This window comes from Cylas formicarius, unplaced genomic scaffold (genome assembly GCF_029955315.1).
Source record: "Cylas formicarius isolate icCylForm1 unplaced genomic scaffold, icCylForm1.1 PGA_scaffold_6__28_contigs__length_40554024, whole genome shotgun sequence".
Taxonomy (NCBI): Eukaryota; Metazoa; Arthropoda; class Insecta; order Coleoptera; family Brentidae; genus Cylas; species Cylas formicarius.
The window spans coordinates 20,314,714-20,329,382 of NW_026844347.1; the positions used below are offsets into that span (position 1 = coordinate 20,314,714).

Consider the following 14,669-nt stretch of genomic DNA (forward strand, 5'->3'; position numbering starts at 1 on the left):
TATTTTGAAAGCGGTTGCTCTTAACGATTTCTGATAAGGGTCGTACAAAAGGTTATGAGCCGCTAGAAGTTACAAGTTAGAGTTAAACTAAGAACAAATTCAAAATTTTCATGTTAAAAGTGAGAAATATATCAAAAGAAGAAATATTTTAGACTACCAGTGTATTGAAACATTCCCTGTATTTGGTAAGAAGAATTTATTTTTTGAAAATCCAAACACTATGGTTAACTGCACCAAAAAGATAATTTTTGTTGGGTTTCTTGAGTTTTGGGAACAGGAGAAAGTCGCAGGGGGCCATATCTGGTGAATATGGTGGTTGAGCAACGATGGGTGAGCACCGGATGTTTTCTTCGTATTTCTTCTCGTACACGGCGCATAACTTCAGTACAACCGTACGTGGTAAGAACTTTTAATATACTACGCCACCATAATCAAAGAAAACAGTAAGCAAAACCTTGACATTTGACTGAACTGTTTTCGGTCTTGGTGATTCTGGGTTTTCTTCCATTGGGACGACTGGGCTTTGGGCTCGGCGTGATGACCATATACCCATGATTCCTCGCTAGTTATGACCTTTTTGAGCATATCAGGGTCATCATTGACTTCGTTAACATCTCTTGAGCGATACTCCGGTCCTTTTGTTCAAATCGGAAAAAAAATTGCTGCTACACGTTTTATGCCCAAAATTTCGGAAAAAATTGCATGGCACAAGCCAATAGAGATGCCGGCGTCTTCAACCACTTCTCTAATAGTGATTTTCAACACCACTTGTTTCACTTATTCAACGCTTTCATCAGTTACTGACGTACTGGGGCGTCCAAAGCGAGGTTTGTCTTCTCGACCATCTTCTTTGAACATTTTGAACCACCTATAAACCTTTGCTCACAAAAGATTCACCACATTCCGTTGTCAACATTTCAAGTGTTTTGCAGCACTGTATTCCATTTTGTACAGAAAATTTTAGGCAACTTTTTTGTTCCATTTTCTTTTGAAAACAGAACATCGTAGAGCACACAAAACACGTCTAACGCTTCTGTCTCACAAAAAAAAGTAAACATGTAAACTGACTTAAACTGTGAAGATCTTTTATAGAGACGTGTACCAACATAACAAAAAAAATATCGAAGATCGAGTGTACATAGGCCGCCCAATTATAAAAGTCGCCTTACTTTTTGAACACATGCCGTACATGATTGCAAAAATGGATTTTATGTTCGCGCTTTGGGTACATGGTTATCCTTCTAAAAAATTAAAACCGGTGGTCGGTTTACAGCGAGATAAACTACGTAAACGATGTTAGCGCTGCCGCTATGTTGTTATTAGCTGAAATAACGGTGCATACGCAATTAAAAAGTTATTACTAAGCGCGTCGCCTAAATTTCAGAATCGAGCAACGCGTTTTTGCACGACACTTCGAATTGCAATTAGCTTCGATCGTCCAAACACACAATCAGCTTTTACATCGGCCAGTAAATTTGAAACTGCCAAAACTAGATTTCTCAAAATGGCGAACATAAAATCGCTCACATAACCGGATATTTTATCAAATCCATTGTCGAACTCTTCTCTCTATATGAGACTGGATCCATTTTGTCAGAAGATTTATTGGAATCGAGTTTTCAATAGAATCTTACATGGTGTCGCCCCCTTTTCATAAAAATAACTCAGCCGGAAAAAACTGATAAAGTCTGAGCGAAAGCTTAAATTAGAATCGCATTTGATTGATCCTTTTCAAGGCTTTTTCGGAAGCTTCGATGCTTCGAAAAGGGACTTTCGCAGAACGACCAGGTTATTAAAATGTATAAGGAACAATGTTTTTTTTATTAATTAACGTAAACTTTTTGGATGCAGGGCGGTCTCTCGAAAAAGTAATTATACGGAATTTTTCATGAAAAAAGGAAAGTACGGTGTGCGATAGCGTCGGCGGAAATAATTGCGTTTCGACTGAGGACGTCGCAAAGAAATTGTCGCTTTGAACTTCCCAGGTACCCACAGTTAATTACTGTGTGTGCCGCTAGCAGGATTTCACAATTTAAGGTATTTCCATCTCCGTAAAGAAATTTTCTTCATATACTGTTGGATTTAAATTACATAGCTGAAACTTTTGAGTTTCTATTGATTTTAGTATCTTTGCCTGTCAACATCATATACCGGCAAAAGTTGGAACTCATTCTTTAAATAAATGAGCATATGATTTGAAATTTCGATGGATTTATGAACTGAATGGCAGATAAAGTGGAACACCCAAGAATTTTCTAATTTTAGCTAGCTATAACTTCGACTTTCTGCTTTGCCAATATTGAATTTTCAGTCATCCTTGTTGTTAGATTTTCTTTCCTCAATACGTTGCCAAAGCCTTACTAATAAATTGCTATGTTTTAATGTATATATATTAAGTAAGTGATTAGTTCGGATTTTAAGATGAAAACAAAATATCCTTAACAAAAATTGACAACATAGCCAGGCAATATATAAAAAAATGGCAAAAATGTTGTGAAGTGTATAATATACAATAATATAAAAGATAAGTGGATGAGAACAAATCGTTCAGTTAAAAAGTATGATAATAAAAAAATTACATTATTAAGATCTCTATAAATACATAAATTGACATTAAATCGTTAATGGTGGTAATTGGTCTTGTATTCAATCTAATTATAATTAAACTTAAAGCAACAAATTTTAGTGTTTCAGTTTATTCATCGCCTTAACTTAAAAAGTAGGTGTTAATTGTTGTATAAAAAGTGTTAATGTATGGTGTAATAAGATTAGTTTTTGGATTCGTTAATGCGTTTTTTGAAAGTCCTGTTTAACCAATATTAGACTTGGTTTAGCTGAATCCAATTTAAACTGACTGAAATATTTTGATATTCGCAAAGGGATTTTCTTAAAAACCGAACTGAAATTAAAAATGCCTATACTTAATAACAACAACTTAATAAGACAACTGCCTACTGTAAATTGAAGTAGATAAAAACAATTGAAGTTTAGAACCCCTTTGACCTTTTGGCACTAACTAGAATTTACCTTAGGTATCTGATAAGTTTGGGAATTAGTCATTCCCGAAAATATATTTATTTTCTATTGTTTCTATTGAAACTTCACAAGAAATTTCTCGAATCACCGTAAAAATTTCACATTTCTTAACTAAATATTGTTGTTGATTAGGCAATGCGAAATTTTCGTACAAGAATTGCAACATTGCAATTAATTTGGAATCTTCTTAGCTGTTTCCACGCTTCTTTTGACATCATTTATTATATGAGGCAAATTTTGTTAAAGAACGCCCCCAATAATCGAATGAGAGTGTTGAAGAGAAGTATTCCACAAAAGAGGATGAACGCCCAAATTATCATTGCGTCGCACCGTTTCTTATTTTATGATTTAAAAATATAGCTTTAGGCAAAAATAGAGATTTAAAGGATGCGTAGAAAGGCTGTCGTTGAGGTAAGTATCTTCATATCGTTACGAATTCATTATATCAACTACATGTGTTCATAAGGTATTAACTAAACTGTCAACTAGCCCTTACACTGTAGTGAAAAAATTATAGGATCTGTAGGTACCTCTTCGTCTTGAATAATATGTCCTGTTTTTCCTTTGTGAAATCCCGAAGGATTATTAAAAAAATTCCAGCGGCAATCAAAAAGTGATGTTACATTTGAGTTTAGGTTATAGACTAAAATTTGGTACATGTGGAAAAGATCATTCGATTCGCGATTTTGTCATCAGGCTCTTCTTAGCAAGAGAAAATCAAAAATACGGAAGCTGAAACTTGCATGACCCCTCGCCCGTCCATAGATTTACTTGTTCCCTAGTTATTCGAAGTTTAGGAGCAGACTGATGGAGCAGTTAATGTCTTTGATATTACCAATTTTCCTCATCCACAGCAATATTCTGGAGTTTATCAATTTATCATACTTACTTGTTATTATTGCCTCCTACTCTCCATTTGTCCTTTCGTATATCTGTCAACGATACCACACGCCACGTTTAACTGCGGTGTTTAAGACGTAAACATGTAACCGCAAACTCCGGTCATTCTCTTCACAGTTGTTGAGCGAGGTCCGATTACCGACCGCAAAATAACTATCGCGTATTAAGTCTCGGCAAGAATTTTCTCATGCAGAAATAACAGTAATTTCGATTTTTTTCATCTCGAAAGAAACTCGGCACATATGAAATTTTTCGCGTTCCCTTATAATGTCATCCCTATCAAAAATAATGCGCTGTAATGGTTCCCCTACGGTTCGCGACGCGCCGCGCATATTTCCAGGCAAATTTGTTCTGATCTCGGCGCTGTTTAGGTCGGGCTTGAATCGAAAACTGCTATTAAGCAGGAATCCGCAGTATTCGGGAGCAAGCCCCTCACTTTATATCTGCTTGACAAGTGAAACATTAAAATGGCATCCTGCATTCTGGGCAATAAAAAGGTTTCAATTGCGCCGCGCTGCTAGCTGCTCTCTTCAAACCGGCTGCAATGGAGATTTAATAAAAGGGGGGGCCGTAAAGTGGAGATGTTGTATATTACCAAGGGGAATCGGAATTATTTTAATATACTAAGACTAGTTTGACAGTTCAGCTTTAGAAGCAGGACGGTTACCACTGGCACAAAATGGATTACGTTTACGTTACCACATCAGAAATCAACCCTAATTACCGCAAGAGTTACCACTAAATATCAACTAGATTACAATTGCCACTAATTGCAAACGCAATTATTATTGCAATCTTCTTGCTTCTAGTAATTAAATAATGCCAGGTAAGTTACAAAAAACTTTTAAATCTTTGTTTATTGACCTACAGTTCAAGGACAATAGCATCAACAAGAATAAAAATATAAAATCTTTGATTAAATTAACATAATAATACCGCCCAATATGGTGATATGGAATACACGTATTTGGAAAAACTATTGCACTCCAATATCGCTTTTTGTTTTTAATAATAGAACAAAGAATAGGACAGTTTCGGGACACTCGGTAGGACACAAACTGTTTATTGTTCTTAAATAACCTATGCACTACATCCTTAAGGATCAATACCTTATCCTGAGGAACCCTGTTTACAGAGCGGTTTGTAATGAATGCGCCATAAGCACCAAACTTCCTTTAATTTGAAATGTACAATTAATTAATTAACTCTAATCGAATGTGCAAGCTGACAAATATTTTACTCACGAATAACGAGCATATTGATTTATTTTCTGACTCTCTCAGTAGTTTTAATTGCAAAGTAAAGAAGATTGTTTTTAATCAAAACTTGGTAGTTTAGCAACTGTAAGTGTTGTTTGTAAGTGTTTGTGTTACTATTTTTCTTAGGTTAAAATATATTGTAATGATAATGTAAATGGTAAATGCGTAAATAAAATTTTTAATTTTTAATGTTTAACTTTAATCTATTATTGCTTTTTGGCGAATTCCTTACGGAACACCCCGCACAAACACTTTTTAAAAAGGGGCACCAGCGTCCGCCAGTCGCAAACCGATAAAGAACGAGTCGTTGCTTTTTTCTCGGTCCGTTGTTTTTTTTCTCATTTCATCCTACCGAGATCCGCGCACTGTTTAATCTGATTACATCTGTCCGAGACAGAAAGAATTTAGTTTCCATTTAACATTAGTTTCCTTATATCGCCGGTCGGCCACGGCTTTCTGCGATTGAAAACTTCTGATTTATTAAACGGTCAAGGGATCCCTCAAAGGGATGTTATCTCAATTAGGGTTTATTGATGGCGCCCGTGTATACGAATATCTCCGAAAACTGATTGCGATTTATTGTCCTCTTTAAATGGGAGTTCTTTGTGGTGAGCGATGATCCCATTTAAATAAATAAGCTTGGCGAATATTGTGTTGAGCTGCGACCAATCAAAAACTCGAAGCCCGACACGTATCCGTAAAGAATGGGTCATTATTCGTGCCTGGACGATAAAGGCTGGTTTGACGGCTCGATCTGATCGGTGGGTGATTTTGGTTTGGTCAGCTAATGATTTATAATCTGTTCTCGTAAGAAATATTGATCGCGGCTTATTTATACTTCTGATGGGTGACAAATACGAGTCCGTCAAAAAGTTTGCAAAATAATATTATGAAGCGTTTACCATTTGAGAGTTACCAATTGAGAATTTGAATTGATTTTTTTTCCTTCAGATTATATATTTGTAAATTGTGGAAATGTGGCAGATTTTTTCATCTTCATCTTCTGTTGGGGTCAAACATCTCATACGCTGATTCGATTGAATTTTAGTACTGAATTGTCTATTTAATTACCTTTCAAATCATATATTGCAAATTCCGCTTGTAGCTCCACAAACTCGAAATATTAACGACAATGTCTTTATAGTAATTGCTTGATTTTCGGAGTCGGTTATATAAATAAATTAATAAATATAAATAAATGAAATATATAAAAACTACCACAACAAAATTGATATTTTCGAAAAACATGTTCGTTTCAAAGTTTATTTGTTATTCTTTAATACGGGTGGTATACGGTGTTTACAGGATATTTAACAAAGTGTTTCCCACTCCTGAACGCAGAAAAACATTTCACTTTTAAAGTATGCCCAGTATGTGCCATTACTGAACCCACTACTTCTTTAATGTCGTAAAAAATGTAGCAGCGGGGAACATTAAAGAAGAACCATATAAAGCTTATTTCTTCTCTGATTCTTGGAAAAATTATCATTAGATTAAAAAAAGAAATATTGACGGCGATGAAAACGATGCCTAGGCATATATAAATAAATATTAAATAACGAATATTCCTTTCTTAAATCATGACATTATTCAATTTTTTTAAACCTAAACAAATATTACCTAAAAAAAAATAATTTTAAACTTTTCGCTATTTAATTCGGATTTTCTTCTTTGATTCAGTCGTTTCTTGAAACTCGCATCGTGGAACTGGAGATGGCGCTGGAGGCGGCACAGAAGAGTGAATTACGGGACAAACAAACTATCAATAAGCTGACAAAGCAACTGAATAGGGTAAGTCGTCATGTTGAATCAATTTGAACATACATTTTCTTTCACTGTGCTTTTTAAGTCCTCAATTCGCATCAGAAGAAGAATTTTGTTGTTTAGTTTTAGTAAACAATTTAATAAAATATACAATGAAATAATAATCGTTGCATAGACTTCGAGATTCTCGTTACTTGTACGTAAAGGTTATGTAAATTGTGTATTGTTTATGACAATTGGGATTTGTGAGCTTTTATACATTAATTAATAATTAAAAGTTAAAAAACGACAATTAGCAAATACCACTATGTATTTGCTGATGTGCCGTTACATATTTTGCTACACTTTATTTTGGAAAAAATATATGCCTCTATTGAAACGAAATCGTCTCCATTCTGTGGGTTGGCCGGGGACACAATACACCTATTCTATGGCCAGCTCATACACGGGACTTGTTAACTATGACTACCCCAACGCACATCTTACAAGAAATATTAAAAGCTACAACCACTGTAGTCAATGCAGTCTCAATAAGAAAATAATTGAAGACGAAGAAAATACAGCTAAGATCTATTGGAATATTATCAATAAAAATCGACCCTCTAAAAAAGAAGAGGTAATCGCAAAGGAAATTGAGGCAAACACGTGAAATATATTTTTTACATGTATTGCTGATAATTAAAAAAAATCTACAAATGACATCAAAAATAGACACGAGAGAAAACATTTTCTGCTATTTTGCCGTTTTTACTTTCAACATTTACTCGAAGTGTCTATTACTTACATGACAATTATATATTAGATGTATATAGATTTGAAAAAGCAAAATGGTATAATGGAGGTCCCAATATTTTCATACAAAACATCTTTTGCTTTTCCACTTTTTCGAGAAACCCTGTATACCTAGTGGTCTGATCCACGGACGCGTGGGTCAGGCACGCTCAAGTGGCTGCTCTTGTTGCAGCTCTACTCTCGTGGAAGCTCAAAAATAAATGCACTCTTATATTTCTGCATTTTTCGTGCCCGGGCTCAGTTTATATTTCAGCTATCGTTTTCTGATTTGTGAAAACGTATCATGCTAAGCATATAATTGTATCAACCTATTTCGCCTCCGCCATTACGTTTCATTAGAAAGGAAACACGTTGGAGGCGGGCGTGTATTTCGGCAGTAAAATTTGGCCATAGTCGGCAATAAATAATTCGAGCTCGAAGTTTGCTCTATATATTTACGCGTAATAAACCATTCGCAAGTTTTTCTGATATCGCCTTTTATAATAAAACTATTGTTCGCTACCAATCAGCGACGATACACGCAACTTAAAAAAGAGTTTATGGCGGTCGTAAATATGAGAGGACCCCTGATAAACGACGCCTTTCTATTATATACGGTTACTGCCGAGAATATTTTATATAAAACTTGGTTATCACGGCCAAAATATTCTTTTGTTTTGACTTGTATAGACATAGGAAATAATATTTTTTATCTTCAGACTTTATAGACTGGTACGAAACAATTTCCCGTTAATAACAGACGGGCTGTGGTATAAAAATTTAATTGGTTATTATTTATCTGGTACGTGGAATTCATATTTTTTCATTGTCGTCATTATACAGTAACTATATAGATAATAAGTCAGATATTTTAGAGTTGGAATAGAGAAGTAACTTTGTAGTATCATCCTACACCAGCACAACAACAGAAAGACTAAAAATTATTTCTGTATGCTTCAAAATACAGTGAAACCTCTCAATACTTACGCCTCTATTAGGCTGACACGCCTCTTTCAACGGATATGTTTTTTGGAAGGAAATATTTGCTACATTTTTACCTGTGAAACAAACTCCTTTAACCGGACATTCCATTCAACGGACGCGGACAACACTGTCCTGTCTTAAAAAAAATACCTCTCTTAAACGGACGTGAACCTCCAATAACAGGTCAACGCAATGCTAAGATATCGGGGACTTACCTTTTCCCTAATCCTAAAGGGGAATTACCTTTTTCATTTTTGATATCATATGGTATTATTCATTACGCTGTGACTTGCACCTACTAGAAAACTTCTTACTTTGCTAGAAAAAATGAAGACAACGTTTCGGAAAACTCAAGCCGCGGAAATTGTAAAAAATAAGGACAGCATTCGTCTACAGTGGGAGTCGGGAAGCAATATTGATCAAAAAAGGACTTAAAATTGACAAAGTGTGGTTTGATCGGTTTTCTCGGTTGCGAGATCAAAACATTCTATCGGCATTTAGTAAAGGCCAAAGTTAATGTTCGAAATTTTAAAGCTTCCAATCGATGGCTGGAAAAGTGGCGCAAGTGAAATGCGATCAGTTTTAAAAGTATCTCCGGAAAATCAGCAGATGTGAGTCAAGAAGATGTAAATCAGTTTAAAGAAAAGTTGCCCACACTACTCCTCGGATATCAGTCACACGATGTTTACAATGCCGATGAGACTGACCTTTTTTTTCGTGTCTTACCTAACAAGGAGAGGCTTACAATTTTGTTTTGTGCTAATATATCAGGACGAAAAGAAGATTTGCTCGTGATTGGAAAGACTGCCGACCTGCCCGAAAATGTAGCAATTAAAAATTTACCGGCAAAATGGAAATTTAACAAGAAAGCAAACAACAATTTGCTAGAAAAATGAACCTACAAAAGCGAAAAAATTATTTATTCTTGGATAACGCAGCGTGAGGTAAAATTGCAAAACATCAAAATTATCTGCTGGCCTCCAAATACGACATCAGTATGTCAACGTCTAGATCAGGGTATCAAACCGAATGTTAAATTCTGTTATCGTGGACTTATACTCAAGCATATTTTATTATTAAAGCTTCGTCAGAAACCATACAAAATTGTTTGAACAAAGCTGTTTTTCAAAATAATAATGATTTTTCGAAATCAATGGAATGGGATCCATAAGATATTATTCCACTATCTAACGATACCTAGAAATGGAACCATATCTTAGAGAAATGAACATAACGCAAGAAACTCTTGGAAACTATGTTGGAATCAACAGTATTACTGAGGGGACTAGTTTGAACAGTGAAGATGCAATTGAAAACATGATAGAAGCTGAACCGGAAGAAGACAGGGATCAAGAATATGATGGTGGGGAACCTAGCACAATTAATAGCCTTAAAAATAATCACCGAGCTAAAGGTTTTTGCTGAAGAGGACTACATTGCGTTGAAAAAATTTAGAAGATAATTTTCAGTCAAGTTTGTTAAAGCATAAAACAATAAATATGCGTCAGAGTTTGTAAATAAATAATTAAAGTTCATTCACCTACATTTTTTTCTATAGTTTTTTGTATATTTTTAAATAAGCGTAATACATATTTACGATGTATGTTGGTTTTTTTTTTCATACACCTCTAATGAGCGGACAAAACAAGAGGAACCGTGATTGTCCGGTTATGGAAGTTTTCAGTGTAATTGAAACTTTTACTTCCCCAAGCAGGGTTTGTTATCTAGCATAATATTTAAAATAACAAATAAGCAAACGTTAAGTGAAATATTATTTAATAGTGTTTGCGTTTACTATTCAATAAGATTTTGAGATTCGATCAATTCACTTAAATACCGCGAAACCTTAAAATGCTAGTGATAAAAAACTAAGATTTGTGTAGAAATTTTAAGTTGACATAAAAAAGAATAAAATTATGTTCTGTTTGCATGCTGTTTTTGGTTGGTTGTTTTTTTGGTTTTCGTTCTGCCTACAAAGCTTTTATAGGTTGCATCAAACCAACCTCGGATCGCACGTTAATGAATAAAATGAAAAATGGAATTTCTCGGGGACCTCGGAGTACCAACTATGGAAATTGAATTGGCTGCATTTGGTTGACTCTGTTACTCAGTATCGTTTCTTGAATGAACGGTAGAAACTTATCGCATGTTAATAAAATTATGAAGTTTGAATAACCAATTTTATTTGTTCTATAAAAAGAAAAGGAGGCAAATGTACAAAAATACAACTAAAATGCATTGTCAACACTGGCACATTGTATTTAATTATCTGCAATAGAAAAGAGCAGTTGTTAAAACTGGTAGTGTTCAACAATATTGACAAGTTTATGATTTTCATTTCACATTTTCATTGCTTACTCGATAAATTTGCAAAAAGGTACCTACGGTCTTCAAGGCAACTACGTATTCCTCCGGCGGTGTGAAGTAATAGAACAATAAATATAAAGCAAGAATTTACACTAGAATTGTCATGAAGTCCCTCACGGCAATAATTTGAGTTATTAGCCAACCTGCTAATAGGACAATTATACATCTGGTCGTTTTGTTGAAATGACATGTCAAATAAATTATCGAACTTTAGAATCGCATTATAAGCTCAGAAAAGCATAAAATGCGCCTTTTGATTTCGGCCGTTCTCAAAGCTCAGCGGAGCGTAAGTACGAGAAACTTTCTTTAACGAGATGATTAAAAATAACTGGGTTCCAGAGGAATGCCGTTTTAATTGTACTGCGTTAAGAAAATCTCAAAAGTATCTGAAATACATTTTACCGTTTCCATGGATGTTTACTAAATTCTGGATTAAAAGTAAAAGAGTTGCCCAATTATTTCTGCTTTATTTAGAAAAAGTGATCTAAAAAAATTGACATGCATACATTTTTTGCATTATCTTATTCGTTTGTGCTCGCTAAGTGTGCTTCAGAATAGTTCAACAGAGAAGTTGCTCGACAAGAATATGTCACACTATCAAACTGAAAAAACTATAATAGCGAGAAATAGTACAATCTGAAAAGTGCTTTTTAAATCTAGAGTTACTCTTTGAAGCGTCTGAACGAGAAATGAAGAGAAAAAGTGCATCTACCAAGTATGGTCTGTTCATAGATATAAGAAAGTGACCAATTGTTTTTGAACTGATTATCCAAGTGTGGTCATTAACATACAATACAATAAGATTATTACCTTAAATAATAATTAATTAATTAATAATTACTTTAATTAATAATAATAATCTTGTTGCATTGTTAGTTAATGACCAGCCTTGGATAATCCGTTCAAAATCAATTGGTCACTTTCTTATATCTATGAACAGAATGAATACTGAAATAATATTAAATGGACATATCGACAATGAAATTCAGTCTAATTTTAAAAAAGTCGTTTTCACATAAGGGCGATTATTTTTTTCGTAATTTGTATAAGCTCAGTAGCTTTCCGATTTAGGTTAGTTTGCACTTGATAATAGTTAGTGACATATTTGACCCAAGGGATGTGGGTGGTAAGTTTTTAGTGAATAAAGTTAAGGGACGTTCTTTCGTTAATCGTTTTTGTAGCATGAAATGAATCATTGTCTACCACTACCACCTTCAAAGAGACTGTATATGTATATCTGTATATGGTGTATCTTCCTAAGAAATAAAAAATACAAACATAAAACCGTTGAAGAAACAACCAAGATAAAACGCATAAATTTCGGTGAATGATGATGATGGTTAGAGAGAAAAGGGTTTTTCTTGCCCAAACAATACGTTACAACTTCGATATAACTCATCTGTTGTGTATTTTATATATTTATTTTCTATATAAAGCACACTTACGGAGTATCGACTAGATCCTTTCTTGGAACTTCATAAAAGGGCCAAGAGGCCTCAGTTTTCATCGAAACATCAAAGTTAGGTTATTAGAAAGTTTATGCCGTATAATTAACGTAATTAATACCACTTTAAGTGAGTTCACGAAGAACTTAACTCTTAATAAATAACGGTAGCTTTGAGCGTGGGCTTAGAGGGTTTTCTTCACAAGCAAATACTTAAGGAACTCGCCTCTCAAATATTGCGTTAGGGTGAAATGAAAAGGAAACGGCGTAGAAAATATCAATTCGAATGAAAATGAAAATTTTGCCGTTTAAATGTAAAAACGCAGTTTAGGTTTAATCGATTTTTCGTAACTTATGTACTTAACATAAGGAATATTAATATGAATATTAACATATTTATCTTTAACAGGTCAATATATTGTATGTCATGGTCTTACTGTCCATTATCAAGTGTAAACTGAACCAATTCTGAAGACTACGCCTATACACTAGCTGTAAGTTGTTCATGCGTATCCGAGTTGGTGCAGTTAAACATTAAGTTGTATCGCACTGTTGTGCTTTTTGAGTGGTTGCCAAATAAAGTGTTGTTAAAAAAGTTGTGGAAATCACGAACCTCTGATCATTTTATATTGTGTGGCATCAACATGCTCTGTTTTCTCAGATTTCCCTTTTCGTGTGATTTTCTTTTGTGTCCTTCGATTCCAATATTTCGCCATTCGAGTTTTCTTTAAGTCGCTGACTTGAAAATTGTTTTGTTCTAGCAGACTATTCGTCCGATGTTTTCTGATCTTATATCCGAAATTGTTGAGAATTGTGGTAAATATCAAGATACATTCTTTTAGTTTCAAATTTTCTTAAATGAAACAAACCTGTTTTGGGTTGTTTGGTTACTGGCACTGGAACATTTTGGCTACTAAATATACTTATACGTACCCCCAGCGTCATCACGCACATGACACAAATAATTCCGTCTCTTATTTTGTATGAAGTACAACATCAAATTGTGTTTGATTTGCCATTTGCGTGATACAGCACAAACAGAAAATCAATTTTGAAAATAGCGAGACGAGGAAAAACATCAAATACAGGCCATACCGTTTAGATATAAGACGAAATTGCTTTCAAATTGACGACGTGGATTCCGTTCCTTAAAATTTCACCTCGTTTTTTGAAATTCTCAAAGGCAAAATTGACGACCCCTTGTGTTCGACGTATCTATCGAAAATTTTATTTAATAGTACGCTAACCGTTTCCACGGCGTCTCGGGACTTTCCATGACTACATATTGGATATTATGTAGTGCTGCAGTTTCACAAGTCAGAAAATCAGCGCGCGGGTGCAGGCAGTTCAGCTCCGACGATATATTTGTTACTGTCAAATCAAGCCGAGACGAATGCGAAGGGAAGGAAATCGCGTCTAATAATTCTCCCGTCGTCGTTTCCTTTTTTTTTGCATAGTCGAAGAAAAATCGTCTTTTGTCTTTTTGTCAGTTTTTCCCGGGCAGACTAATTTCACAAACGACGTACACTCGCATAAGCTGGGCTTCTCGTTATAATTTTACACTCCATTTACAGGGTGATCATAGTTATCTTTAAAAAATGTAAATACAGGAATTGTGAGGATTATGCTGAATGGTTATGATGTTTTGTCAAATTAGACAATGAACATTGAGAACTAGAAGAAATACTTTAATCACTGACTGATTTTCGTGAATAGAACCACCACTTTATGTTTCAGAATTGCAATGATTTTTTATCGCTAATCTAATAGCAAAGCACCTGCCAGAAGTCAGTAATTTTTACAAATCGAATCTGGCTAAGCTAAATCAATAAATATGAACATAATAAAATGGCCCTGTATTCGTGCTGTTTTGCGAAAATATACAAATGAACCAGCAAAAGCAAGTATAATATGCAACACGTTAATAAACGTCTTCACTCACTCGTTTACTAAATTTCAATTAAATCAAATTCGTGACTAAAAATGGTGTTTATCACACTTATTGCGTAATATACTGTTAATAACATTTTCATTTTAAAGAATAATCTATACTCGGTCCTGACCATATGCGTTTCAGACATCTCCTATCGTCAACATCGTAAATTTGATACGCTTCGTGCGGCTATGACATTTTCGTAAAGGGA

General features: G+C 34.5%; 1 protein-coding gene across 3 annotated transcripts in view; it reads left to right on the top strand.

The window, feature by feature from the left end:
• The window catches only part of LOC132703328 (uncharacterized), a 331,950-nt gene that overhangs the window by 110,722 nt on the left and 206,559 nt on the right, over window positions 1–14,669 (top strand). For all 3 annotated transcript variants that reach the window (XM_060672504.1, XM_060672505.1, XM_060672506.1), the window contains exon 3: window positions 6,876–6,986. In XM_060672504.1, the coding sequence (XP_060528487.1) occupies window positions 6,876–6,986 (111 nt within the window). The remainder of the gene's footprint in view (window positions 1–6,875; window positions 6,987–14,669) is intronic.